Source organism: Calidris pugnax, unplaced genomic scaffold, assembly GCF_001431845.1.
Source record: "Calidris pugnax isolate Ruff unplaced genomic scaffold, ASM143184v1 scaffold44, whole genome shotgun sequence".
Lineage (NCBI taxonomy): Eukaryota > Metazoa > Chordata > Aves > Charadriiformes > Scolopacidae > Calidris > Calidris pugnax.
In genome coordinates, this window is record NW_015094506.1 from 2591478 (window position 1) to 2617437 (window position 25960).

The following is a 25960-nucleotide window of genomic DNA, read 5'->3' on the forward strand; positions in this document are numbered from 1 at the left end:
CCCCGGCTCAGCCAGATGGCTGCGGGAAGCACCGCCCCGAATGCCGAAGGTAATTAATGCGAGCCGGGACCGCCCCCGCCGCGCCCCGCCTCGCCCCGCCCGCCTCGGCTCTGCTCTGCTCGGCCGCCCCCCGCCGACCCGGCCAGGCTCTCCCTCGCCCGTCCGCCGGGACACCCCCGCCGAGGGGCTCGGCGGAGACATCCCCCCTCCAACCACGGAGCTGGAAACAAAAGCCAAGGTCGGTGGGTCCGGACCGGGCAGGACCCCGCCGCCCTGCCCCCGGCTCCTCCGCACCCCACCGTTCCCAGCCGCTCCGGTTTGGCGGAGCCGGGCTTCCCCCGCCTGGACCTCCCCGGGCAGGGGAGAGCATCTCCCACCGCCCAGCCCCAGGGTGCCGTCTCGTTTTGCACAGCCCTCCCCTCCTGCCACAAAGGGGAGCAGGCGTGGGTTCCCCGGTGCGTTGGCTGAACCGGAAGCAGTATCCGTGCCAGGATCTGCATTTCTTTCATCATAAAAACTGGAGAGCGCTGGACGCCTTCCCAGCTCGCTTCTTCCCCCTCTCCCATTTATCTTCAGTAAGCATCTGGACCTTAACACCTGAGCACGCCACGGTTGGCAGCATTTGTTCTCCCGGCGACCCCGTAAAATAGACCGATATACTGCTACCCCAGTTGGCAGACGGGATCTGAGGCGCTATGATTGATTTTATTCTTTTTCTCCCCCCCAACGTTGCACCCACGGAAACCCACAGACAGGGCTGAGCCCAGAACTGCCAACCCCTTGCTTAGACAAGAGCACTGTGCCGACGCTCTGGCGTTCATGATGCGGAGATAAAACCAGCTCAGGCAAGTTGCCCTTCTCATCTATCTCTTTTTGACACCTGGTACTCAAAGAGACTCCCTGGGCTTTAGCAGCAGCAAAGCCAAATTACAGCGCAGTAACACCTTGCATCCCCATGTGTTCTCCTTTGCATGAATATGCCCAGTAATAATTTACACCAAAAAAAAAAAAAAAGAGAAAATCAAAAAAGAAAAAGCCTAGTGGGTTTGTTTCATGAGTTTCTGCTCCTGCGCTGCTCTCCAGGCGGCCCGTGCTGACCCACGGTGCTTTTCAGTTTCCCAGTTTCACTCACTGCAAGCTGACCTCTGGCTCCCTCCCTCCCTTCCCTTTTCTCTCCTAATTCGGTAGGAGGCCAGCAGGAGCGCGCATCCCAGCTCAATTCGCTCCCCCGGCGTGGAAAGCCCGAGACCAAGGCAGCAGCAAGCCCTTACGTCCCAGCAGAGCAGGGAGGCAGAGAGCCACCAGCCGGCCACCCCGCACCACCAGTCAGTCAGCCGTGGTGTGGGGTCCCTCTGGGAAGGAGCCAGCCTCCACCGCTGGAGCCCACAGGGCTCTGAGTCAGAGTCCACATTTTTCCGAGTTATCTCATCCTCTCTGCTAACTCACATCTTACGATACTACGGGTTTACAGGCAATATTGCAAAACCAGGCAAAGTATTGGAATTTTTTTTTCCCTCCTTCTACTTTTACAAACTGAGATTCTGGAGCACGATTCTGGGTCAAGTGTAAATTCCATTTCAAAGCAACAAAACCCACAGTGACCTCCTTACACCTTTGTCATGACAAAGCATGGGGTTTCAGCAATGTGCATCTCATTCACCAGACCTCAGCAAATCGCTCAGGATAATCTCCTTATTCTCTCCACTTAAATTAAATGTCACGTTCACTCAGTCTCCTCTGTGCCATGGGATGGCAAATTCTTGTCCAAGATCTAGGGCTGTAGCACAGACCTTCAGGACAGAGAAAGAGACAGAAACAGACACGCTACCATCGTCTCACCACCCTTAACGAGATTAGCATCATTTCTAATCCACTTTGGCCTTCACTTTAGAAACCTCTAGAAATGTTTGCCATCAAAAAGAATCCTCTAAGGAAAAAGAGGTGCCCAACCATGCATGGAACCCTCACTTACACTGCCTCCCACCACCCAGTTGGTAGAACTGCTTTGCTCATGTGCCAGCAGAATGGGAATTCCCTTCAGTATAATCTACTGCTGGTCTCCCTCTTTCATCTCCATTGTAGGCCAGAAAACATCTCCTCCCCCGTGCTTGGAATATATCCACCTTTGCTCCTGTTTAGTAAAAGAAAAGCCCTAATTTCCAATGGATGTGCTTGGGCAACAAGAAATGCAGGTCTGCAAGACCTCCGATTGCTGTAAAAACATCTGAAATTAACATCTGATACAGAGTTTCAAAAGCTTCAAGAATACCATGGAAAATGTGAAAAGACCTAGCAACATTTGAGGTCTTTGTTGTCTTGGGCTATACTGAAGCCCACAAAGCAACACCTGATAATGAACAAGACTGATAAAATTAATTGGTGAATCTGTGCGACTCACCTTTCCTCAACTGAGGGCAAGAGGTTCAGGTGTTGTCTCATGGCCAAGTGAAACAAGTTTGGTGGACCTCCACTTAGCTTCTCCTATGCGCAAGTCATGGAACCACCGCCCAATTTACCATCACCATTTGGCACCCTCTACCAAGGAAAACCAAAGACTCAAACTGCAGAACATGCTGCAAAAAACACCAAGAAGCATGAGTTGAGCTGAAGGCTGGAAGCCTGAAGAACATAGAGCTCAGAGCCATGAGATCATCCCTTCCTACTTACTGCATTTATTCAAAAAGCAACATATTCAGAACAGCTCTAGATGCCAATGCTTATGAGTTCTCATGATTTCTCATGCATCACAGGCACATATGCGTTCAAACTTCATTACCATGAAGCATTCTGAAATAACTATGGGCAAATTTAACTTGTCTGCCTCTGCAGTGCCAGGGCACAGCTTACCACCTTACCACACCAGGCAAAGCTCATTGCTCCCACCTGAGCATGTCTATGCCACTTTAATATTCTCTTCTGTGTCCATCCAGATGTACATGATGGCTGATGGTTAGCTCCTATCATTCAAATCCTAAATAAACTGGAGAAGGACGTTTAAGCAGCAGGTAGCAGGTCAAGGTCACTAAAATCACACTGGTAAGAGCAGAGATGAAGAACTAACCTCTAGCTTTGAGTAAGTGGTCTACATTTACACTTTCAAATGCTTGGGTTAGTTTAACATCATAGGACACATAGAAATGGAGAGAAGAGAAAGCCACAAGTACTCCACTTTCAGCAAGTTTAAGGATTTGTTTTCCTTTTCTTTTGCTATGCCTATAATTCCCCTTTGCTACTACAGTGGAAAGAAAGCACAGCCTTCGATTTTAACATCCCATTACCTGCATTTCTGTGCTGGCTCAAGTTTAGATGGAGCAAACCTGCCAGCTGGATCAAGGCCAGAGGGAAGAAAAAAAAAAGTTTCAAGTGCAAAGAACCAATTTATCAGGAACAAATCTTAACAACCAGAAGACACACTTCTGCTGGTGGATTCTATTCATGTGCGTAATAAAAACCCCGGTACAAGGTAACCTAACAAAATACTCTTTAGTGGCTATCTGAAGTATCTCACAGTAGATAATCTTCAACCACCAGACTACGTTTCACGTTTTCTGGATAAATCTGGTGCCTGTGACAAGGAATGCTGACACTGAATAGCCAAGGACTGTGCAGAGAACATCATCTTTCACTTGGCTCCAGAAGTATTTGAGCCTGACCCACGGCCTCTGGCTTCTCCAAGACTCCACACACCGGGCCAGCAAATCTCACGTGTCCTCCAAATATAGCCCCCTCCCCCAGCAGAGGCTGCAACACGGGCTTTGCTCTGCCCCGAGCGCTGCTCTCTTTTGGACCTCCAAAGGTGAATAGCTGATGAACGAGACTTTGTTGGAGGTTTCGTGGGTGGTTTCAGAGGAGGGAGGAGGAAAATAGGTGAGGAGCCGCTCTAGGTGGCCGGCCATCCCTGGGGGACAGACTGCAGTCACACGTACAAGTCACACGCGCCCAGATAATGCAGAAAGGCACACAACACCACACTAGGTTGCAGAGCACGGCATTGCTGTCAACTTAACCCCCCTAAAAACAAAACAGAAAATTAAGAAAAGAGCCAAAAATGCAAACTAAAACACCCAAGTCTTAAACAACACAGTCCTTGGAGTTAAAGTGTCAAACAGTACCACTTATGAGCGGGAACCTCAAAGCCCTCCGCAGAGCCTCCAGGCTGCCAAGGCCTGGGACACACCAAGCCAAGGAGCCCAGCACGGAAGCAGTGTCCTTCTACAAAACCAGCACGTAAGCTCCAGTTTTGCCCAAAACCCATATAGAACAAACACCAAGGCTCTATAAAGTCACCACTGTCCTTTTGCTTACCTGGACGACTGGGTATTGGTAATCCATACAATACACACCATACATAGCCAAAGATCCTCCAGCTAAAGGCCAAGTGGACACAGGACTGGAAGCTTCAAACCCGAGTCTCCGTCTTTCAGCCTTGTGGGAAGGACTCTGGCAGCCCTGTGCAGTGCTTGGCTCGGGCCTCTGGGGCCACTCAGGTTGACACTAGCTCAGCTGAAAATAAAAAAGGAGCTGCCTGGCTCGGCTCGGCTCAGCCCCTCTCTTCTGGGATCCAGCAAGGCAGCGCTCAACCATAGGCGGCAGAGGCTCCTAAAATTAGCAATCCCCTACTGAAAACGGCCCCGCAAGCCTCAACTGAGGAGCGTCCGGAGACTCCTGGGCAGCAAACAGAGCCACTGCCAGGAAGAGGGGGACACAGGATCTTCGCAGCCACCGCCACCGGGGATGGGAGGAAGCAAACAGCATTTAGGATCTGAAAAGAGCATATGTTCTGGGCTCTAGGTGCGTCAGAGGGAACACTCCCAATCCAGGACAGGGAAAAACATATGGGACTGTTCCTCCCCCACCCCCATACCCTTCTTGCTGTCCTCGGCAGGGACAGGTGCTGGGATTAGCATAGTAAAACCCTTTGGTGTCGGGGAGGGAGGGACGGAGAGGGGAGAAGCCACATCGATATCTCGGGCTGAAGGGATCTCTTTCACGAGGGAGTATGTGCCCATATCGTTTAACGCCTCTCCCTCCCTCCGCACTTGGGGCGGGCAGGGACAGCTGCCGGAACCGGGGCTGGCGGGGGGAGCCGGGCCCCGGGACGGCCCCCACCACCTCGGCCCAAGGCCGCTGGGTTGCCCCCCTCAGCTGTTCCAGTCAAACCGGGGGGCGGAGGTGGTGGGGGATTAACTCTGCCACAGGGGACAGAGAGCAGCGGGGAGAAGGGGGCAAGGCTGGGCAGGGCCAGTTGTTGTGCCCATTTTAGGAAGCCCGTCCTCCCCGTTCCCAGGGAGGAATCTGCTCCCTGACCGACGGGGACAGATGGGGAGCTGCCCGGACGGCGGACGGCAGGCTCACCCCGCCGGGCGTGCTACCGGACACCCCAGAGCCGGCTGCTGATTCTTAGAAGACACACCGTGGCCCTAAGGGGGGGTGCTTGACCTCCCATAGCAAATCACATGAGGTTTCACCCATCACCACGCCAAACTGCACGGGCTGACTCCAGCCCAAAGCCAGGCTCCCAAAGAGTTAACAGCCCAAAACCACAAAAAATTCCCACCTTCCTCTGAAAGGACAGCGGTGATCAAATCCCTCCCTCCCAGGCTTCAAAAATAAGGATGTTACAGCCATCAAACCCAGGAAGGGCTACCCAAATTCCCCCCCACCCCATTTTAATTGCGTACAGTCAATGGGTTTGTTTATTTTTATATTTCTAAACTTTTTCTGTAGTGCTGCTGTGCACCAGTAAACAGCTACCTCCGCCTAGCTCTGGGGTAGCTGCCTTTCCATCATTACTGTTAATTTCCTCCCCCTCAGAAAGAGTTAAGCTTTGAGATAATTTTTTTTTTTTCCATTTCTTTTCAAGAGGTTAAATGCGTGGATCATTATCTAGCACCATTTTCTCGTGCGGCACTCTGCAGTATTGGTAAGGGGTGGCTAATCCCCAGCCCTCCGACCCACCGGGCCAGCTCTCGGCTCGTCCTCTGCTCCCACTGCCCTTTCTTTCCGAGACGCCTCGCAAAAGGACAGCCAGGAGCTGGGTGAGTGGTTACAGCAGCTGCCGCCCACTCTCATCATCTTTCCTAGGGCCACGGGGCCGCTTCTTCCTTACAAAAGAAGCATGGCCAATTTGGGGAGTATAAAGCATGACATTTTCTACATCTAAAAAAAAAAAAAATTAATAAAAGTTTCTATAGCCATTGTTTCTGCGTGAAGATTTGCACACAGAGAGAAATTAATTGCCCATAAATGGGAAGGCAGCTTTGCTTTTAGATCTCTTCACTAGGGAAAAAGGACGAGGCTCCCACAATGAACTTCCATCTCATTCTGCCTTTGGCCAGTCTATTTCGCCCCAGACCCAGCTTTCTGGAGCTCACATTATGCCTCCTCTCCTCCTCACCTTTGGCCACCTCTCAGCACTCCCCCTGCAAGACCCACTTTGGGGCACAGATAGTATCTGCTTTCCTCTAAACGACCAACACTTTCTTGTTTGTTTCCCCTTCTCCTTTCTGTTATTACACATTCAATAGGTGCTTGCCCTTCATTCTTTTGCACAGCTCGTTACTATACACTCAGGCAATTTAGTATCTCCAATAACATCTTTTTATGAAAAGGCATTAATTTATAAAAACCCAAAGTCTTTTCCACAGCTTGTTTTTGCTACTCCATATTACTGCCCCAGGTTTTAAAACCAAATCCCTAACTAAGTTAAAAACCTTACATTTGTTTCACAATCCAATTCTTGTCATTTCCAACCAGGCCTCAGGGGAATAAAACGTTTCCAAATCCTAGTGCAGATATCTTACTATCTATAAATAACCATCAAATGGGCAAAACAAAACAAGGAGGGAGAGCAGGGAGCATCACCTAATCTCCTCTGTTGTTTTTAACTACAGATCCAGATAGAATTGCCATGCTTTAAAAGCTTTCAATGCAGATTTTAAGTACTCTGCCTTAACCAGCATTAAGATACCTGGGTGACACTGGCAACAAAGCATCCTACCTCCTGTCCCCCACAGAAAATTAAATGACAAAAACTAGTTTTAAACTTGTATATGCCAAGATGGATGCAGCAGGAGTTTATTGACTAGTAATACACTGATTTTTCTGCAAGGCTGGCCATAATGGCTGGTTTACTACTGCACATTGACTTGCAACAAATATGAGTCAAATATAAGATGGCGCTGCACTCCATAATTTTATTTTGAGATAAAGGCCTGACTGCATTACCATATAACCTGCTATGCACATGCATTTCCAGTAACACAAGTTAGGTAACTGTGTAAAAAAAATCACAGCCTTGTTCCTGCAAATGTTTACACATCTGAATAATTTTTAAATTACAGAAATATTAAGGCTGGAAAAGACCTCCTGACAGACAGAATCAGATCAACTGTTATCATACAACATCATCTAATCTTTTCATAAAATTTATCGCGCTACATCTTAGAATGGTTTTTGCAGCTGCTACCCTGGCCAAAAGGCTGCTCTAGAACAGCCCCCCCAGCAGCTGGGATCTGTGTTCATCTCCAGTTTAACGTTATTCCTGAGCAATTTCTGTTTATTCTTTGTTCTTGTGCCAGTACCATCCTCTGGCTTAACCGTATTTTCTCCTTCCCTTACAATTAACCTCCCTCGTATCTCCTCTCTACCCATCTAAACAAGCAGCTGTTCCAGTCTTTTGTCACTTGACAGGCTTGCTATTCCCCAATCTCTAGAAGCCCTGTCTTGCACCTGATCTAGCCTGTGCTCATCTTTTTTTTTTTTTAAAGACATTATCCAGAACACTGTTAGCTCCTAATAATTTCACAATTCCAGCACTAAACTCCATCTTCTCTACCCTCATTAGTACTTTCCCCTGTAGCACCACATCAGATACTGTAGGACCTGTCTAAGAAAGACATGTCATCCCGTTAAGAAAAATGCACATTATCGAGTTAAGAAAATTGGTTATCTTAAAAACAGATAGGTTGCTATGGCACAACCCTATTTTGATGGATTTGTGTTGCCTTTTATTGCATTTTTAATCTGTGTCCAAGCCTTTAATTAATATTTTTGCGTCAACATACAGCTAAGGTTGGACCAACAGGTCTGTGTTTACTCAGATTATCCCCCACCACCAATAGGGCTATTACGCTTCCTGTCCTCCAAACATATGACAGCACTCCTGATTTGATAGATTAAAACTTGTATCAGATCTGCAGCTTCATGAACCGGTTCCTTCATTTTCAGGAACAGGTATCACCCTTCCCCAGGCAACCCTGCCCTCCAGCCCAGCCTGCACACTATAGGGTCTTTGAAGCATCCAATAAGGTTGCTTCTACAGTAGGTTCATGCCTGTTACCCATCCTGCCCTAAATCCCATGATCAACTCTACCTTCAACAACAGCAAAAAAGATTTGTTCAATTCTGTGATCACAACGAGAGTATCCTCAGTATCCCCAACACTACACGGCCCCTTCTCTCTAACTGTATTTTGAGAAACTGTCAACCCATTTCCTTAGCAACATTTGCAAGGTTTAACTGAGCCTGATTTTTGGCAGTTCTCATTTTATCCCTACTGACTTTAAAGGCGCAGCAGCCTCTGCTGATAAATTCTTTTTCTGTAAATTCTCTTTTTGCACCTAAAAGCCTTTATACGGTGATTATGCCCCCAGTTTGGATGAAGTTTCATCTTACAAGTTTTTTCCCCTTTACTTATATCATCTAGAATTTATATCCAAAGTATTTATTTAAAAAAAGCAAACACCAAAACCCAAAAAAATCCCCAAACCACACACTTCTACAGTCAAAGTCTGAGTTTCCAATCCAGTTCACAGATATTAAATATTTTCCTTCATGCATCAAAGCTTGTATTGTGATCACTCAAAGGTGGGGACATGGAGGCTTCTAAACAGCTTGTTTTCCTGTAATAGTCATAGCACCAATAATTCACTCACTGTCTCAACAACAAGTGATGATGCCACGGTGACAAAATCTTTTGACCCTATTATTGTTTGCAGCAGCATTTATTTGTTCTCCAAGCTATATCTGAGAAATTAAAGTTTCTCAACTAATATTTATCTCTCTAATGGTACTGGGAATAATATCATTTCAGAGCCTCAAGTTTGTATCCGAATCCAATCCTATGAGGGATTACAGCAGACTCACAGTACTCCCTCTGGGACCTCTTTTACCATTCTTCCCCACAGCAATTTTGACCAGAAACAGATCCTGCATTATCAGTATTACTCTTCTTTCTTCTTTACAGTCTACTGCATACAACACAGCCTATCCCCTTTTAAATCTACCCTATCTGAACCACACATAATCTTGAATGCATGTTAAAGTCATGATTACTATTCTTGCAGATTGATATTATCCCTATAATATCCAGTTTCATGTTCTGCACCAGTAGCTCTGGTTCCGCTACTTGTTATTTCTAATGCCAGGAACCTGAAAAAAAAAAACTGATATGTTTGTGCATTTACCAATCACACAACTCCCAGCTTCCTCAACTAAAAGTATCATCCATCTAGGTATTGCTGAATTTTATTATTCTTCTTGTAACATTGAACTTTATTCTTTTCTATCTCCTACCTACCCATTGCTTTGCCTAGAAATACTGTTTTACATGCTACAGTAGCAGCATTTACCTAATTTTCCTCTTTCTTTGTACTAAGCAAGGCATGGAGATCACACAAGTTTTTCCCAACATTCTCAAAACCCAGGATTTTGCTTCACATGCACCGCTCTCTTTGATGTCTGCAGACTGAGGAGCATTTTTGGAAAATGAAAGACCACAACCCTGGGCTTTGCTTTGCCTGCTTTCTTCAGGATGCTTATAGCAAGCATGCTAAGTCACAACTACAAGTACAGCTCTAAGAATGTAAGTTAGCTGTAGTCTCCCTATACTTGAAGTGCAGCCATAGTAATTCCAGACATTTTCCATGTACCTTTTTTTGAAGAAAAATGGTAAAAAACATGGTACTGCAGGGACACAGCAATACAGCATGGAGTCCGAGGTACTTCCATGCTGCACAGTCATTACACATTGATCTTTACTAAAGAAATTATACCAACAGTTTCATTTTATAAACTGAATTTATAAAATCTTTAGTATAATTCTCTGTTCTCCAGACAAATTAATCCAAGCCTTAGCTAGTTACTCCCACTAAAGAGCTCTTACCTCCGCTGATTCTAACTCTTCATCGCTAGAAGCCTGGCTGATGCTCTTCCTCTCACCCACCAAAAATGGCATCTTTAACAATTAGCCAATCACTACATCTGCTAAACTGGGTCATCAGGGATCTGATGAGCAGCTTACAATATGTCTCTGCTTTTTAAAGACTGATGTAAATGTAGGAAGCATGCCAGCAAGCAAGGATGCATTTTCTGCCTGGGTATGTACTGATTTCCATAGCAGCTAAATAGATCAAGCGGCTCAGGCAGCTCGTACCGGCGTTAGACAAACAGCACAGGGTACCAAGATTACATCTTTAGAGCTGCAAGAGATCCTCATTTTGCACCAAAGCAAGTCTCAGGTCCTGAGACTGAGGGTGCCTTTTGCTCACTCCAGGTGAGCATTTATACTGGAAAGTCATCATTCCTCCACAGGGCTACATTTTCTGGGCTTGTTTGGTTTGAATAGGTATAACGTTTTCCCAAAAGCTGCATGATTTTTTTTTTTTTTTCCCCCAGTTTTAATACAATCAATGACTAGAAAAATTACTTAAGGTCTAGTTGTTATTTTGACCCTGAAATCATTAGAGATTTGAGTGGGGAGGACATAAATGTAGACAGAGCACGCACGGGAAGCTCAATATTCCAAAATGGCAAGCAGAAGCAAAGACGATGACAAATAGGTGACTGGATAAATTGTTTTTCCTCACATTTCAGAAACCTGGCAGTTTTACACAGATGTCCTGATCTCAAGAGCGAGAAGATCTGGTGGTGGATCAGCTATGCAGGAGAGTGAATAACTCAGCACCGAGCCAGTGCGTTTTCCGCAAGTGAAACATGTAAAGCATGTAAATGCCGAAGATTGGGAAGGAGATGCATTAAGCAGAAATGGAACCAGCAGTTCTGGGGGATGTGGAGTAGCAGCAGAAGCAAACGAGAGCGTGTTGGATTAGCGTAATAAGGACATCACAGGAAAGAATTTGAATGCATTGGTAAAGCCATAGGAGCCACTGTTTGCCTGAACCCAGTCTGATTAGTTAGTGCTACTCATTCCTCATTAGGATTAATGTTCCTAAAACACATTAGCACAAATGAAATTACCAAAACCACACTTTGAATCCAAGGAAATTAAAAACCCCTCTGGCAAACAGCCTAATAAGCCCAAAGCTAGAGAATGCAGCAAAAAACAGGCTACGTGTAACTGGGAAGGTAGCCCTATCACACTCACTGCTTCTGCCAAGGAAATACCTCAGGCAGACAGTGGAACCTCAGTCATTACACATTCCGGTTTTTAAAGACAAAATTCATTATTTCAAGAAAATTTAAGACAGAAAGTACCAAAGACAATATTTAATAAAGTGGAAGCTCTGAAATAGCTCCTGGTCATGTCCTTTCCCCTCAAAGTGCTGGAGATATCCCTTTTCAATCTTCCTCTGCACCATGCCCAAGAATCTGTGGATGTCCCATCCCTGGAAATGTTCAAAACCAGGCTGGATGGGGCTTTGAGGAACCTGGTCTAGTGGGAGGTGTCCCTGCCCATGGCAGGGGGGTTGGAACTCGATGATATTTAAGGTCCCTTCCAACTTTAACCATTCTATGATTCTATGTTTCCCATTCACAAGGCAATTTACTTATAAGTGATAGAGTTTGCATCTGCTTCTACCACTCTAAACATACCCCAACCAAGTTTTGTAGTCCTGAAACTGATCTAAAGTGGCTTAGTAGCCGGGTAACATGCACACTGTAAACTACGGACATGCGTACCTGCATCCTGTTACCAACCTCAGCTCTTCACAGCATCATCTACGTGTTGTTATTAAATATTAATGGTTTGTCTAGACTGGAAAACTAGCACAGTTTTAAAACACAATTACAAACACACAGCATAAGAGGACAAGTCAGAATTCAAAATAATTATTTCATAAGTACCACTTATTTTCAAAGCCTCAAACTCTGCTTTAGGGAATGACATGGAAAACAGAGGCGGAACAACGATACCACATCGGTCTGCTAAAGCAGCATATTACAAGACCTTTGTTTGCTGGACAACTGGCTTTATTTTGTTTTGTTGAGCTTTCTTACAGCCATCCAGCAGAATGGCAGGAATAGCAAACTCTAGAAACCTACAGACCAAAACAAGACTTGTGAAATCACAAACCTGGACCTTCCTCAAACAGAAACCAAGCTCTCTCAGTACCCCATCTACACAGTCATGGCTGTCAAGACAAACTCTTGATGAAATTGCAGGAAGGTAAAGACCTTTGATCCTGAAGTCACATCTGTGTAGGAAGCCTTCCTGAAGTTGGAAGTAAAGATCCTGCCCACGCAACTTTCAGCTGCCGGTTAAGGAGCCGGAGTCAATTCAGGCAAAACTCAGATTGCCCAAAGTCAGTCAGAAATTATTACAAAGGAAAAATGTAAGGTAACAATGAACACTCATCTGAAGTTTGAAAAATCCTCTGTCAAAAGACTGTGCTCCTAGAACCGAGATTTCATGCTTGACGGTAGCTAACGAGCTGCCTCCCAGGAAGGCAGCTTTAACAGAACAGTAACTCACAAAAATATATTAGTGATTAAGTTGCAAAATAGATCTGGCAGCAGTCTGGATATACCAGCAGCATATAGAAGACATGACTTCAACTTTCATTTCTACCCCAACCCATCGCTTTGCACGCATTACAAAACAGGGTTTAATTATGCTTTCTTGAGAAAACTCCAGCACACCTGAGTATGACAAAAGAAAAGTCCAAAAGGACCTTCTAAAACCAGACAGGCTCCATCGCCTTAGTTATTAACAGAGTTATTACAGTATAAAGGAGGAAAAGAAAGTATACATGGATTTTCCAGAAAAAAACCAACCATGTGTTGGGCCTGGGCCTCCTTTCAGGGAGAAGTCTAAGCACTTGGCACTGCTTCAGGAAGAAAATAAGTGTACTTTTGGGCTAAGCCATTTGGCAAAGAAGGTGATCGTAGCACAGCTTTCTTTTGGGAACACTTGTACATGCGCTGATCTTGGTAATAATGCTACGTGTCCATTAAAATGCTTTTTGCCTGTTACATGAAAAACAAAAAGGTGTCCAGATGCAGAATTTCAACATCAAAGAAGAGAAGTTTAGTTTTGGTAGTTCAGACATTAAACGACAGCCGCGCCGCCTTTCTATATTCCTTTGGGGGCATTGGAGAAAGAGGAGACAGACAAAAAGAATAGAGCAGAGGCAGTCTTCATTGTGGAGGCTGCTAGATCTATCTACTCACTCCAGAAACTCAGAGAAAAGCTTTGCCTGTTTTGTCTCTCATACTCCCACTTTGTTTTTTCGCTTAACAAGTGGCAGTAGTTCAATTAGCTGATCCTTAAGGGGACAACATTTATACCTAGACAGTTAACAGGGAGATGCAAAAGAGAAAGACTTTGACTCTTCTACGAACTATAGCAGCTTAAGCCTGAGCATTTCTCCAGATCTTTGCTAAGCCTACAAAAATTAAGGTTAATTCCTCAAAGAACTATCTTCCTAAGAATAAATATTATTAAAAGTCACCAGATGGTAGCATGAGAGATACTCTCACCAAGTATTTTTAATTGAATGAATCACAAACTGGGGTTGGACCGCAGCGGCGATTTCCCCCGTAGTGTAAGGATAGTTACGCCGTTATCTCAGCCCCAGCAGCGAGCCACCAGCCATGGGGCCATCGGTGACGCCAGGCGCATTCCCGGTCCCTTGCAAACGCCAGCGGGATAAAACGCTTTTGCCCAGGGTTTGAGCTAACACGTTTTTACCTCGCCTTTGCCTGGGGTGAAGGGAAGGGAGCACATGATCAGCCACGGCACAGCACTGCAGTCCGTGGCTGTCTTACTCATCTAGCTGAGTGCTCGCTCCCCAACGCAGACCGTTTGGGTATGGATTTTCCTCCCCACCTCACCACCCGGCTTATCAAATTGCTTCCACGTGACAAACTAAAATAGAAAAAGGTATTTGTTCCAAGTTGAAGAGTGTCCACACAATAAATTACGCTAATACCGACTTAAATTTATCCCTACCTTAGAACAGTATGGCTTCCCAGCTACACAAACAAAAACAGAATTTGGGGGAAAGGTTTTCTCAGGCAGCATTTTGTTCTTTTGACACAGGAGCAAAGACATTCCCTGCCCAACTCGGTTCAACCAGAATGGCAGAACAGCTGTCCACACACTGTTAACTGTGCAAGCAAGAGACAAAACATGTCAAAAATATTAAGCCAAACTCTTAATTGAATGGAAGTAAAAGAGAAATAAACAGGCAGCACAGTCTACGTGAGACAGCAGGGTCCGAGACTGCGTTACTGGCAGGAACTGAGGAATTGGAGAGCATCATGCAGGCAGGACCTTTAGCTGCCACAACAGCAGGTCACCAAATAAATCTCAGGAAATCATTTGGAAACAGTTCCAGCGTGGCAATATATGGAATATGACACCTTCAGCATAAATCTGCAAAGACTATTTCATGATGGAAGAATTACATCTGTCCATTAATTTCTGTAGGCCTCAGTTCAAAAATCTTGCTTGCCTGCTAAGCTTCAGATGATGAATCCTGGTTTTTTCCCAGTCCCATTAAAAAAAATAAATAAAAATAAATTAATCCAAAATTCAGGCAGCTCCAATGAGATTCAAGAGCAAAATACCAGTACTGCAGTTAAGAGTTCAGTGCGTTTGCTGAGTGCACAGAAAGGATCCAGAAATAGCACGCGAAGCCGAGGTTTGGCAAGAACGACGCAGTTTACCCTGAAAGAGGAAAGTCAGACACACTAAATGAATGGTGACAGCAGCAAGCCATGCTTTAACATCGGGAGTGACCCCAGGGACTACTCTTCTTGGGGCAGAGGTGCTAGTTATTGCTGTGTCCCTCCTCCGGTGGTTTTAGTGGAGAAGTAAAAGGCTGTGGTGCAGCACAGAAGAGGTATGTCAAGGCAATACCAGCTCTTAGGCAAGAAGTAGTCTTCACATCACTTTCTGCCTCAGACTAAGACAAAAATAGCAAAAAGCAGCAAACACCCAGATTTTGTTTGTTTGGGGTTTCGTTGTTTGTTTTTCTTTTGAAACCTATCTATTTCTGAGAAAGCAGGAGTGATCAAAATTCCGGAAATCTTTTCCTTCTCACACAGAGTCCCAAGACGTGGGCACAGAGGTCAGCTATGGGCACGTAAGCTAACTGCTGCCCACACTTCTCCCCAAGAGCCAAGAAGGACAGAATAAAGCCTCACACAGTTCAGTCCCATGGGCTAGCTTCAACCCCCAGCAAGTTCTAAAACAAGCCACAGCAGCTGAAATCCCTGGACAACAACCACCAAGGGCTTCCTCTGGTTACACCATCCGCACAATCAAGGTAACTGCTCTTTTCAGCAGCTTTCTGTGACCTCTACAAAAAAATTCTCACACATTCATTCACCCCAATTTGTCACTATTTGCATCCTCTGTCCCAATACCAGGAAGCCATAAAGATGGTTTCCTGGCTCCCATGGAAACCCTTTTCTCTGTTTTCTGTCACTATCAAGAAATCTCCACCAAAGACTTGGATCACGTTCTCTGCACATCTCTCCAGCAACTCTGCAGCGAGGCCACTCTCACCTCATGGTAACAGGGCTATCAACGCAAAAATTAACTGCAACTCCTCTGCATTATTGGCTTGGATATCAGGAGCGCTCAAACGTCAGCTTCTATGGCTTTACGGGTCTCTTCGCATGAATTTAAAAGAACCACTTATCTCAGGCTAGAGATTTGTGCATAGGCCAGAGTTAAAGTAGGGCAATACTTAAGCTGCATCTCAAGCTCACGCTGTAATGAAGCAGAAGCTTCAACTTCAAGCTCTGAAGGGGCACAGCAGGCACACCTCCTGCGACTGCTCTGAATTAGATAGCTTCTGAGGAACTTGTGTGAATCTTGAAAGTCTCATACAGCTCAACGGCCTGCGACTGAACTGCTTGAGCAGGCAGGTCGAGCTGCAGCATCCTCTTTCCCATACGTTACCAGGTCCCCAGTATGGCAGGAGGAATGAGACCCTTATCCGCAGCAGAGGAAAGTGGAAGATGCGCAAACCCTGCAGGAAGCAAACTTCAGAATGGCAGATTGCCAGAGGCATTTCTGGGCAAAATGAAGAAAAACCGTCACTGCCACCCAACTGCCCCAGATTGTCTGCAGTAGAACAGGAAAATACATACCCGCTATCAAGATGGAAACAAAGAAAACGACGGCCGCACACACACACAAAAATACCCACACTTTCTGCACATTCTGTTCCTGACTTACCTTCTTTACAATTATGAGACAGATCTAATAACAGCCCCTAGAAATCCAGCTGTCACATTTTGATAGTTCACTGATTGCCCACAGAGATCTAATTACCTCGGCCAGTCCACATGCCTAAAACCTCACGTGGGCATGGCCATTCCTCAGCCTCACCCCACCAGAGGTCTGGGGAGTGGAAGCACGAGCAACGCTAGGATGATCAGATGGTTTTTGGAGCCACCAAGGTCAAAGTATAGGGACAAGAAGAAGGAAAACAGCTGCTCTAGAGCTAGAGACAACAGAATGCTTAAAAAACTAGAAAAATAATTAAATGAACTAATGAGCCATAGCTGGCAAAGGAACCACAGGTCAAGGAAGATACAATTCCTTAGTGGGGGGAGAGGTGAAGAAGGGGAGAAGCTCTCCCGTGTCAGGGCAGAGAGGGACCAAGTTAGCAGCTCCACAGTGGAGCTGTGGCAAGGAAGGTAGAGAGAAAGGGACACATCAAAAGAAGAGGCGATTTATTCTGGACTTTCAGGGCTGGAATAAGCAGTAGAAAATGAACAAAAGAGAATATTTGTGGTTGATCCAAACAGGAGTCAGGAATGGGATCAGCAGCAATGCCACAGGATTTGGGTTTGGGTTTGTATGTTTTAAAAGGAAGTTAACAGAAAACCACCAGCAGCTTAAAATGCTCCAAGCATAAAGCCTGCCACTCCTCCTAGGTTATGACAAAAACTCCCGCCCTGTAATGAGAAGGGCTTCTTGGGAGCCAGCAGCCCTCTGACACTTCACCCCCGGCTGGGGGGCGGAGGGGGTTCCCGTATCAGCGGCTCGGCAGCACGGAGCTCCCCGCGCTGGCACCGGCCGCCTGCCCAATTCAGACCTGTAATCTCCCTCGACTTTGATTTAATGCAGCAATTACTGGTAATGTGGTTTGAAGGAGATAAATGCCCAGTACAGGGCTGGCTGGCACTGACGCTCATTCCGCTCATGATGCGAGAACAGTTTTAATTAAAATCCCCTTTATGATAAAGGAGCTGCTTGACTGGATGTTTCTGTGCAGCCCTGATACGGAGCCTCCTCCAAAGCGGATTAGAAATCAAAGTTTCCCCCTTCTCGCTACTGGCAACACACAAAAATAGGGAACACAGTCACCATGTCACCCCTATGCAATTTCCTTAACCCTAGAACTGCTGGGAAAATGCCCGTGTTTGCTGAAAAGCAATTGCCACCTCCTGTCATGGCTCAAAGTGTTTTCCAAATGCTAAGCATCAGGGCTGCTTTAATTTGAATAAATGCATCAAGAGAGCTCATCCTCTCTGATCCAAAACCGGTTTCCCCTCTATCTGATTTAAAAGGGAATCAACTTGGCTACTTCTGTGACAGACTCATCCCTGCAGCCTGCATTCTGGCGAGGAAGGAAATCAGACCCACAGTGCTCTGGCAAGATGGTAGGAAGTCGGGATCTGGCCAAAAGGCTGGAAAAGCAGAAGCCTCTGCTAGGTGAGGCAGAGCGGCACGGACAAGGAAGAGGGAAGGAGCAGCACTGCAAAATAAAGGCATAAAATTTGGCAGAGCAGTCGGGATCCCAGCACAGACATGTTCCAGAAATGATCTGTCAGCTCTTGATCGAGTTACAGCAAATGTAGGTGCAATTTTGGGTTGGTTTTCTTCTTTACAGTATAGGAAATACCAGAGATGAATACATTAAGCACAGCTAGTTTCTATTATTGCAAGTGCCAGGAGCAGATTGTCACAGTGAGAAATTGGCCTTGTGCATTACACAGAAAAGGCAGCGCTGGGTTTGGAGGCCTGCAGACAGTGCAATGTGAAGATAAAGAGCCTCAAGTCTGAATGTGCATTATTCCTCTCCTTAAGCCACCGAACACACGTAAACATAAAAGGGCTGATTTAAGCAGCTGAATTTCTCAGTGACCTTCAGAATACATCTGTGGACCATGGGGGCATCCAAGCCTTCTCCTGGGACCCCCCCTCCTTTTCAGTCTTTGCCTCATCACCCTAGAAGTACTTCATATTCTCTAGAATTGTCTTCCCCCAAAAAACCCTCAATGTCAGTCAATGGGATTCTGCTCCAAAAAACCCTTTTCTTCCAAATTTCTTTCTTATTTTAAAGTGGCTCTTAACTTCCACGATTCCCCACCCCCTTCAGACAGCACAATATCAAACAACAGATGAAAAACAAAAAAAATCCTGAACAGAACCAGGAGGGATTCGGCACAACAGCGTGACTAGTTGTCTCCACAGGAGTCTGAAGCAGCAGACACCAGACCACCAAAGACTGATGTGGCACTGCTATAATGGTAAAACCAGCCTCCAGGAGCACTTTCCTCCTCAACATGATGAACAAAGGGTAAAAACACCAGGTCAGAAAGAGCGGCATCGTGAAGATTTAATGCGGTTTTGCTGGTCCACCAGGGAAAAAAATGAAACCAAAAAAGGCCTGGTATAATTAACAAGATTAAAGGGGGATTTAGGATCAGGACAGAAAAGCAATGGGCCAGATTGATCCTTACAGGATTAAAGCTGGAATCCTACTAAGAGTCCAGTGGTTGAGAGATCAACGCAATGTAATGGGATTAAATCAACATCAGCTTTTGTTTTTACACAACTGAAGCCCCAGCGCCCGTGCTTTTACCGCTTTAGAAAAGTGGTGGAAAAGTTGACTGGTACCAACCTACAGAAACCAGTGTGCAGGTCGGCCAGGCACTCCCCCCTGCAGCCCACTCACAGCAGAAGAGCAACGGGCACTGACACTTTCAGAAACAAAGGGACAGAAAAAACCCCATGGGTTATAACAAATGGTCCCAACGGCCAAGAAAGTTGAGGATTTACCAAAGTCCGTGCTTCAGCCAACTCTAAATTAACTGGTATCAAGTGTGATGGGATCACCCCAGGACTGACGGATGGGAAAGCCAGGAGGACAGTCCCAGCTGCAGTCAGACATGCTGCCGACAGGCAATTGGATTTTGATATTGTCTCTTGCCGGCGAGGAACAAAGGAGGCAGTATATTCTGCGGAACATATCAGCAAACACATTTAAGACAAATTGTCGCATGTCCCCATTGCTCAACAATATCCAAGAATTACAAAAGTGAGAAAAGCCTCTTTCAGCATGTATCATTTGCATTACAGCTGGTGCAACACATGCAGGCCAGCTGCACCTCGATTCCCCTGCCCCAAAGTTTCCAAAGCTTGCCGGTAATTTGAGTTGGTAGCAGGGGGGGAGGGAAAGAGGGAAACAAGACAAGGCACTCGGTTCTTTCTAGATATGTATACTATTTTTAAAGTTTTTATTCTTGCAGGAGAGAAAAAAAATTGCATGTTTCAATGAGAGGGTATCCATCACCACCCTGCTCGGCCGAAGCTGGAAGGGGTGTTTATTACACACCTGTTCGCAACAGCTAAACAGCTGCATTTGGAGAGCAATGCTCCCCATGCAAGGAAAAAGCATTAAAGCATCTCATATTTCCACACCACTTCTGAGTCCTACACACACTCCAGCAAAGTGTTTGCTGCAGAAGAAAAAATTCCCCAACACTAAAATTTTAAAGATGCAGATACCGCCCATTTCTTAAGAGATACCACAATCAGTAGCCCCATTTCTACTGAAAGTGCTTCTCCTTTTCAGCTGGTTGGACCAAAAAAAGTAATCGGCATTCACTGCTCCTCCTCACTCAAACAGCAGCCAAAATTTCAGTGTAATAAATTGGAGTGGAGGGGAAATAGCTGAAACTACTGCTGGATCCAACAGGCCTGAGAGCAAAGCTGCTCTGCAACGTTTCTGAAACTGTCCTGATGGAGCTACATAACCCACTTATGCAAAGCCAAATAGGCTTTGCCACCTTCCTGAGAGACACTTTGTCTTTACTCCAGAAGGGTTCTCCATCCAAAAGGTACATCATGGATGCAAGCAGACATCACCGTAGTGATTGAGGGTGGGATGAAAAAGGAGGCCATTAGGACAGAAATGAAAAGTTAAAAAATAGCAACAGGCAGATCACACTGCACATTTGCTATTTTCTAGCCACGTAGACACAATTGAATTTCAGCTCTTTTCCACACTTAAACTTTGTTTCAACATTAGAGGATTTATAAAGTATAGAAAAAGTACAGAGGAGTGTTCCAGTATCATCCTATGCCAGCTCCTTAAAGCACGATGAATAATAATCCCTAAGAATATCTAAAAATATAATTGTCATCTGGTCAAAATATTTTCACTTCATCGTTGTCTTAACGTCCAAGATTCAATTAGAGTATTGTGTGGGGGACAGCATGTTTCATTTGAGGGAGGAGAAAAACTATCTGCCTTTGCCCTGGATTCGGCTACAGACCCAAGATCCATCTGGTAAAAAATCAGCCAGAGCATTGTGCAGGCAGTATATTAGTCATAAGACGTAGGACTCTGAGAACAATGAAACCTAAATTTTAGGGACAGATGAGGGAAACTTAATTACTTGTTTAAGCTTCTTCACAGCTTTGAGGAGCCTTTAACGCTTTCAACAAAAAGAATTTAGCGCCGGAGGGCACAAAGCATATCCTCAACTGATTTCTTAATTTTCTGCCAGTCTGTTTTCGCTTCCAGAGTGGAACTATCTGCACTGGTCCATCAGAACAGCCTGCTTCTCCATTGCATGGCTGTAGGATTCATCATACTGCCCTTGGTATGGAGTACCATCCAGAGCTGCAGTACCGCAGATAAAGATCGCAGATCCTCCTACAAACTGACAACTGATAGCGATAGGATAACTGTAGCGATAGGAAAAGGGGTAGTGGCTTCAAACTGAAAGACAGTAGATTTAGATTAGATATTAGAAGGAAATTCTTTACTGTGAGGGTGGGGAGGCACTGGAACAGGTTGCCCAGGGAAGCTGTGGGTGCCCCATCCCTGGAAGTGTCCAAGGCCAGGCTGGATGGGGCTTTGAGCAACCTGCTCTAGTGGGAGGTGTCCCTGTCCCCGGCAGGGGGGTTGGAACTAGATCTTTAAGGTCCCTTCCAACTCTAACCATTCTATGACTCTGTGAACTCCCTAGAGAAAACATTTTGTCTGTCCCCACAACCTGATTCAAACTCCTGCTGTACCCAGTAGCCCTCGCTGAAGGACAAAAGGATCTCTTAACAGATGATAGCACAAGCCATTCAATCATACTTTTGGTTAAGCATGCACAGATACGCAGTTGATAAGCTAGTGACTGCTCAGAGCTGTGGCAAAAAAGCCATCCAAATTCAGATCTACTCAAAGACCTCTCCTATACCATTTCTGTACCCTTCGGGGTTAGGAAGGGTAAAATTCTGGTGCTGCTGGAATTAAAATTTGCAAATAAGCACCATGGGAAGTGCAGGAAACACAGATGTTCAGTCTCAAATCACTGTTATCTGTGCTCTTCCTCAAGCTTTCAGCTGGAAACCAGGAAGGCTGAGGTTTATTCTCTTCTTATTCTCTTACGGTTTATTCTCTTCCTTCCAAGATAAACAGGCTGTTTGGTCAAAAACTAACTTAAACAGGACCCTGTCGCTGTCAGTCTCCCAAAACTTGGACAAGCTTACAGCAAACAGAGTCCCCTGTGCTCATCGCTGTTTGGACAGGTGGGAATAGAGCAGACAGGCAGAAGAGCCGCTGGAGAAATTCACACCAACTCAGCCAGCGTACATCCCTCTAGTTCTTTTGTTTAGACTCATCAAGGAAGGAAATTCCTGAACCCGATGGCAATGTGCCGGGCACTAATTTTACCTGTTTTCATATTAATCAAATGTAACATACAGAAGAGATCATCCTGATCCCAAATCTCCCTTATCTGAAGCCAGTACCTTAATTTGCAATGCCTTCTCTTTTTGAATTGCACTAGGCTTCCTGATGAAAGTAGTGAATGCAGTGACCTTGGTATCTTCCAGGATTACCCGCTTGCCAGAACACAGAACTGGAAAAAAAATCGCCTGGATTATCAACTCTTATTCTCTAATAGCAAAGGCGGTCATGTTATATAGTCTCTTTCATAAACTCTTCTTTCTGTTTCCCAAATATCCAAAGACTGTATAAAAACCCTAGATGCAAATAGATGCAAGTTGCTTTGTCACACTAACCCCCAGGGGAACGCAATGCAGACATCCCCAAACCAGCTGTGCACGGAGCAGCTCGGGTGTGGAAGCAGTAGCACCGCGTTCACGAGGTGCTGCACCAAAGCTAATAAACCTTATCGAGCAGAACTCATTATCTCAGTTGCAGTGCTGGACAAACATAACTATATTACTTCTGGATTCAAGCTGCTACATATGCATGCCACAGCATGGCACTGCAGGGACTTGCAGGATGGGGAATCAGCTTACAGGCTACTAGCTCGGGGATCTTTGCATTAACTCCATTTTATGTTTTTTCCAGGGCTTTCCTCCTCCAGAGCAAGAATATCCAATATCAACGTTTATATTAACACGAAGTGCCTTTTACCACATTCACAGAAATTCACCCAGACCTGACCTCTAACACACATTCAGGAAAACCCTATGGCACCTTCACAGCCACAGTCCCCCAGAGACCACCGTATCTTAACCTCTCTTTGTGATGACCATACCTTTCCCACACAGCAACTGCACGGCTCTCCATCCACCCCATTGGAGCTTCAGCTGATGGCTGACTTGTTCATTCCCCATTCCTACCAAACAGGTTCCAGCCACAGGCCTAGGGGCACAGCCAGACTTCCCCAGCAATAGCTGCCCCAGGCTTGGCACCAGAACAGAGCAGGGAGGCCGTTTTCCCTGGATAGCCACTTGCTCTGCTGCTATCAATCTCTTGCTTTGAAAGCCACGCTGTAATGACCATGCTTTTCACTGGCAGCAGTTACCTCTCATGAAAAAAACCAAACAAATAATAGAAAGACATGGTGTGAGGAAGAGCACGTTGCTAAGACCCAAGTTTGGCAGCAGAGTTGGGTTTCCAATCCCTTAGTGGGAAAGCTGATGAGCTCGGAGACTAGAGGGAAAATTATTCCAGTGAATGTAAAGATAAGCTTTTAAGTGACAAAAAAAGGCAAGTAAAAGGCAAGTAAAAGGCAAGTCAGGAAGAAAACCAAGAAAATATATTTCAAAATGAGCTTGGCAAGCTTACTAGCACTATTCCTGCTTGTACGGTAGATAATTAGTAAGTCTAGGTAAGATCTTCACTTTCACAGGGCTCTAGAGAAAGAAATCATTTCTAGTTGCAGTAGGCAGCCAGCCTCTCACAAACACTCAGCATGTACTCTGTACATGGCTGCGAGAAATGAGGAAATTATCTATACCCACTATAATCTGAGATCAGAGCGATGAATCCAGTGCTTTCCTACCAGAAGCCTAGCAACAGCGTGGACCTCCCCTACCTTGGTCCCTCCTGCCTTTGATAGTTTCAGCTGTCTTTGAGCACAGGAGAAGGATGGCTGATAAATTGCTTGCTAGGGCTGCTGCCCCTTCCTTTCAACCTTTCTTGTAACAACAGACCTCCAACAAGGCAACATTCATACATGCAACTCTGAGAACACATCATGCTCTTTAGAAAAATACTTGGAATGAAATGACTCTAGATTATATCTTATGACTCACAGTACACAGAGATTCATCTGCTCATAAAATGAAAAAATAAAAAAATAAAAAAATAGGGCTTTCTTATCCAGAAAGGGGTTGAACGCTTTTCCCCACACTCAAAGCACTCTGCTCCTGGCTGTCACCAGCAGAACACCTTTGCCTACGTTGTTAGCACACACCTCCCTCTGAGCAAAGACCCTCTCACCTTTGTGGCCCAAATTACCCCATGCCCCATCCAGAGAACTGATGACTAGGAGACCTCTTGAGCAATTCAGGACCCAGACAGCTGCAGGCAAACAGGGATGAGTAAGAGAAGAGATCTAGATGCTCCCCTACGAACAAAATACTCGTCTACAGAAACAGAACTCCTATATGCACCTCCTATATGAAAGGCAAAGTACCCACCTTGTGTTTCAACACTGACGCTCAGAAGTATGCACTTGAATGGTGTGCAGCATCAGAAAGACTATCACACCGTCTCTGCCTCAGAAAGACTTTATACAACTGCATCCTACACAATAAAAGTGTTAAGATAAATAGCGTCTCTTGATATTTAATGGCACAGCTAGTCTGCCACCTTCACTTCCCTCACAATGCCAAGTATTAGGTCACCGCGACAGATATTTTAAGTTTCCCACTCTCCAGCTCTCCACAGCCCACAATCCCCTGCAGTCTACAAGGCCCTCATTTAAGAGTATCCTGCAACAAGTTTCACCCGAGGGAATACAGTTCAGCAAACAGGAATGTCAGTCTGAACTGAAGCTACACCACCACTTCATTTCAGAGACAGCATTATAATCAGGGGCTGGGATGTTGCAGGCAGTCTGTACTTTTAGGTTCAGTATCCACACCATGGTACAGCTGCAGAGGAAGGCGCGTTCTCCTTTTTATTTTATTATTTGTCAAATGTGACAGCATTCAATATTGCACAATCTCTGCAAGGAAGATAATTCTGTAACGTGCACCCCTGAGGGCGGGGGGGGAAACAGTATGGTTGCTGTGGGAACCTTAATTCTGGATTTCAGGACTTGCATATTTCAAACCTCAAATTTAACATTGCATTAATGTAGCTTCATGCATTGAATTAAAGAATGACTCAGTACAAATCTCCATGCATCTACTGAAGTCCTGACGTTCCAAGGACAAGATGCACAGAGCAGAAAAAAAAACCAGCATGGGAAACAAGGAGGGAACAGGGGGAAACCTATGAGCAGGGAAGCAAGAAACCGGTACAGCTGAGGCACAGCAAAACCCCACACTGAACCAGATCTGTCACTTGGGGCTCCTTGTGCTCACTGCTAAAGGTTACGTGCCCTATCGGGATAAAGAGCTTAAAGCAAAAACACAAATGGGCACAGAGGAAAAGGTTCCTGAAAAGACCAAAGAGGGGAAGATTCCCCGAAAGTAATAGAGTAACCTGTACTGAGAAGGAAAAGATCATATCCAGATAGCACAAATTCACTATTTATTTTTAATTATCATGGCACGATGCCCGGATGGTGCCCTTAAAACCCCTTCAGCTATTCAAGCATTTAACACTTATTTTCCCCACTCCTCTGAAGTTTAACTGCAACACAAGCGCAGCAACAGCGATGCCCAAAGTTTAAGGTGCAGGCAGAAGCAGCAGCCCACAGAAGGGCAGCGGTCTTCATTCATTGGAAAACACCCCAAAAGTCAACTCTCTCTTAAGAATCTGGGACTGTGCTTCACCTTTTGGGACGAAGGGGGTCTTTAAGCAGGCTGACACCTCCGCTTTATGCTACAGCGCTCACACAGCCCTCGCCAGCCGGAGGAGGGGAGACAGGCAGGCAACTCTCTGGGCAACTCTCCTGGGCTCCCACACTCTGCCGGCATCCTCCGCCTTTCAGCCGGGTAAGGAACATCTCCATTGTTTACTGCTTATCTCAAATCAGCACAGCATGGCTGAGTTACTTCTCCTCTCACCCCACCCACCAAACGAAGCACAAATCACAG

General features: G+C 45.6%; 1 protein-coding gene across 13 annotated transcripts in view; it reads right to left on the reverse strand.

Moving 5' to 3' along the window:
• RBFOX2 (RNA binding protein, fox-1 homolog (C. elegans) 2) overlaps nucleotides 1–25960 on the reverse strand; it is a 180485-nt gene that overhangs the window by 91671 nt on the left and 62854 nt on the right. The window contains exon 1 of one of the 13 annotated variants that reach the window (XM_014963606.1): nucleotides 10166–10237. The exons of 11 other annotated variants lie outside the window; for them this stretch is intronic. In XM_014963606.1, coding sequence (XP_014819092.1) covers nucleotides 10166–10237 — 72 coding nt within the window. Of the gene's footprint in view, nucleotides 1–4305; nucleotides 4586–10165; nucleotides 10238–25960 lie in introns of those variants that run through there. One more of the 13 variants, XM_014963611.1, reaches the window with a different exon arrangement.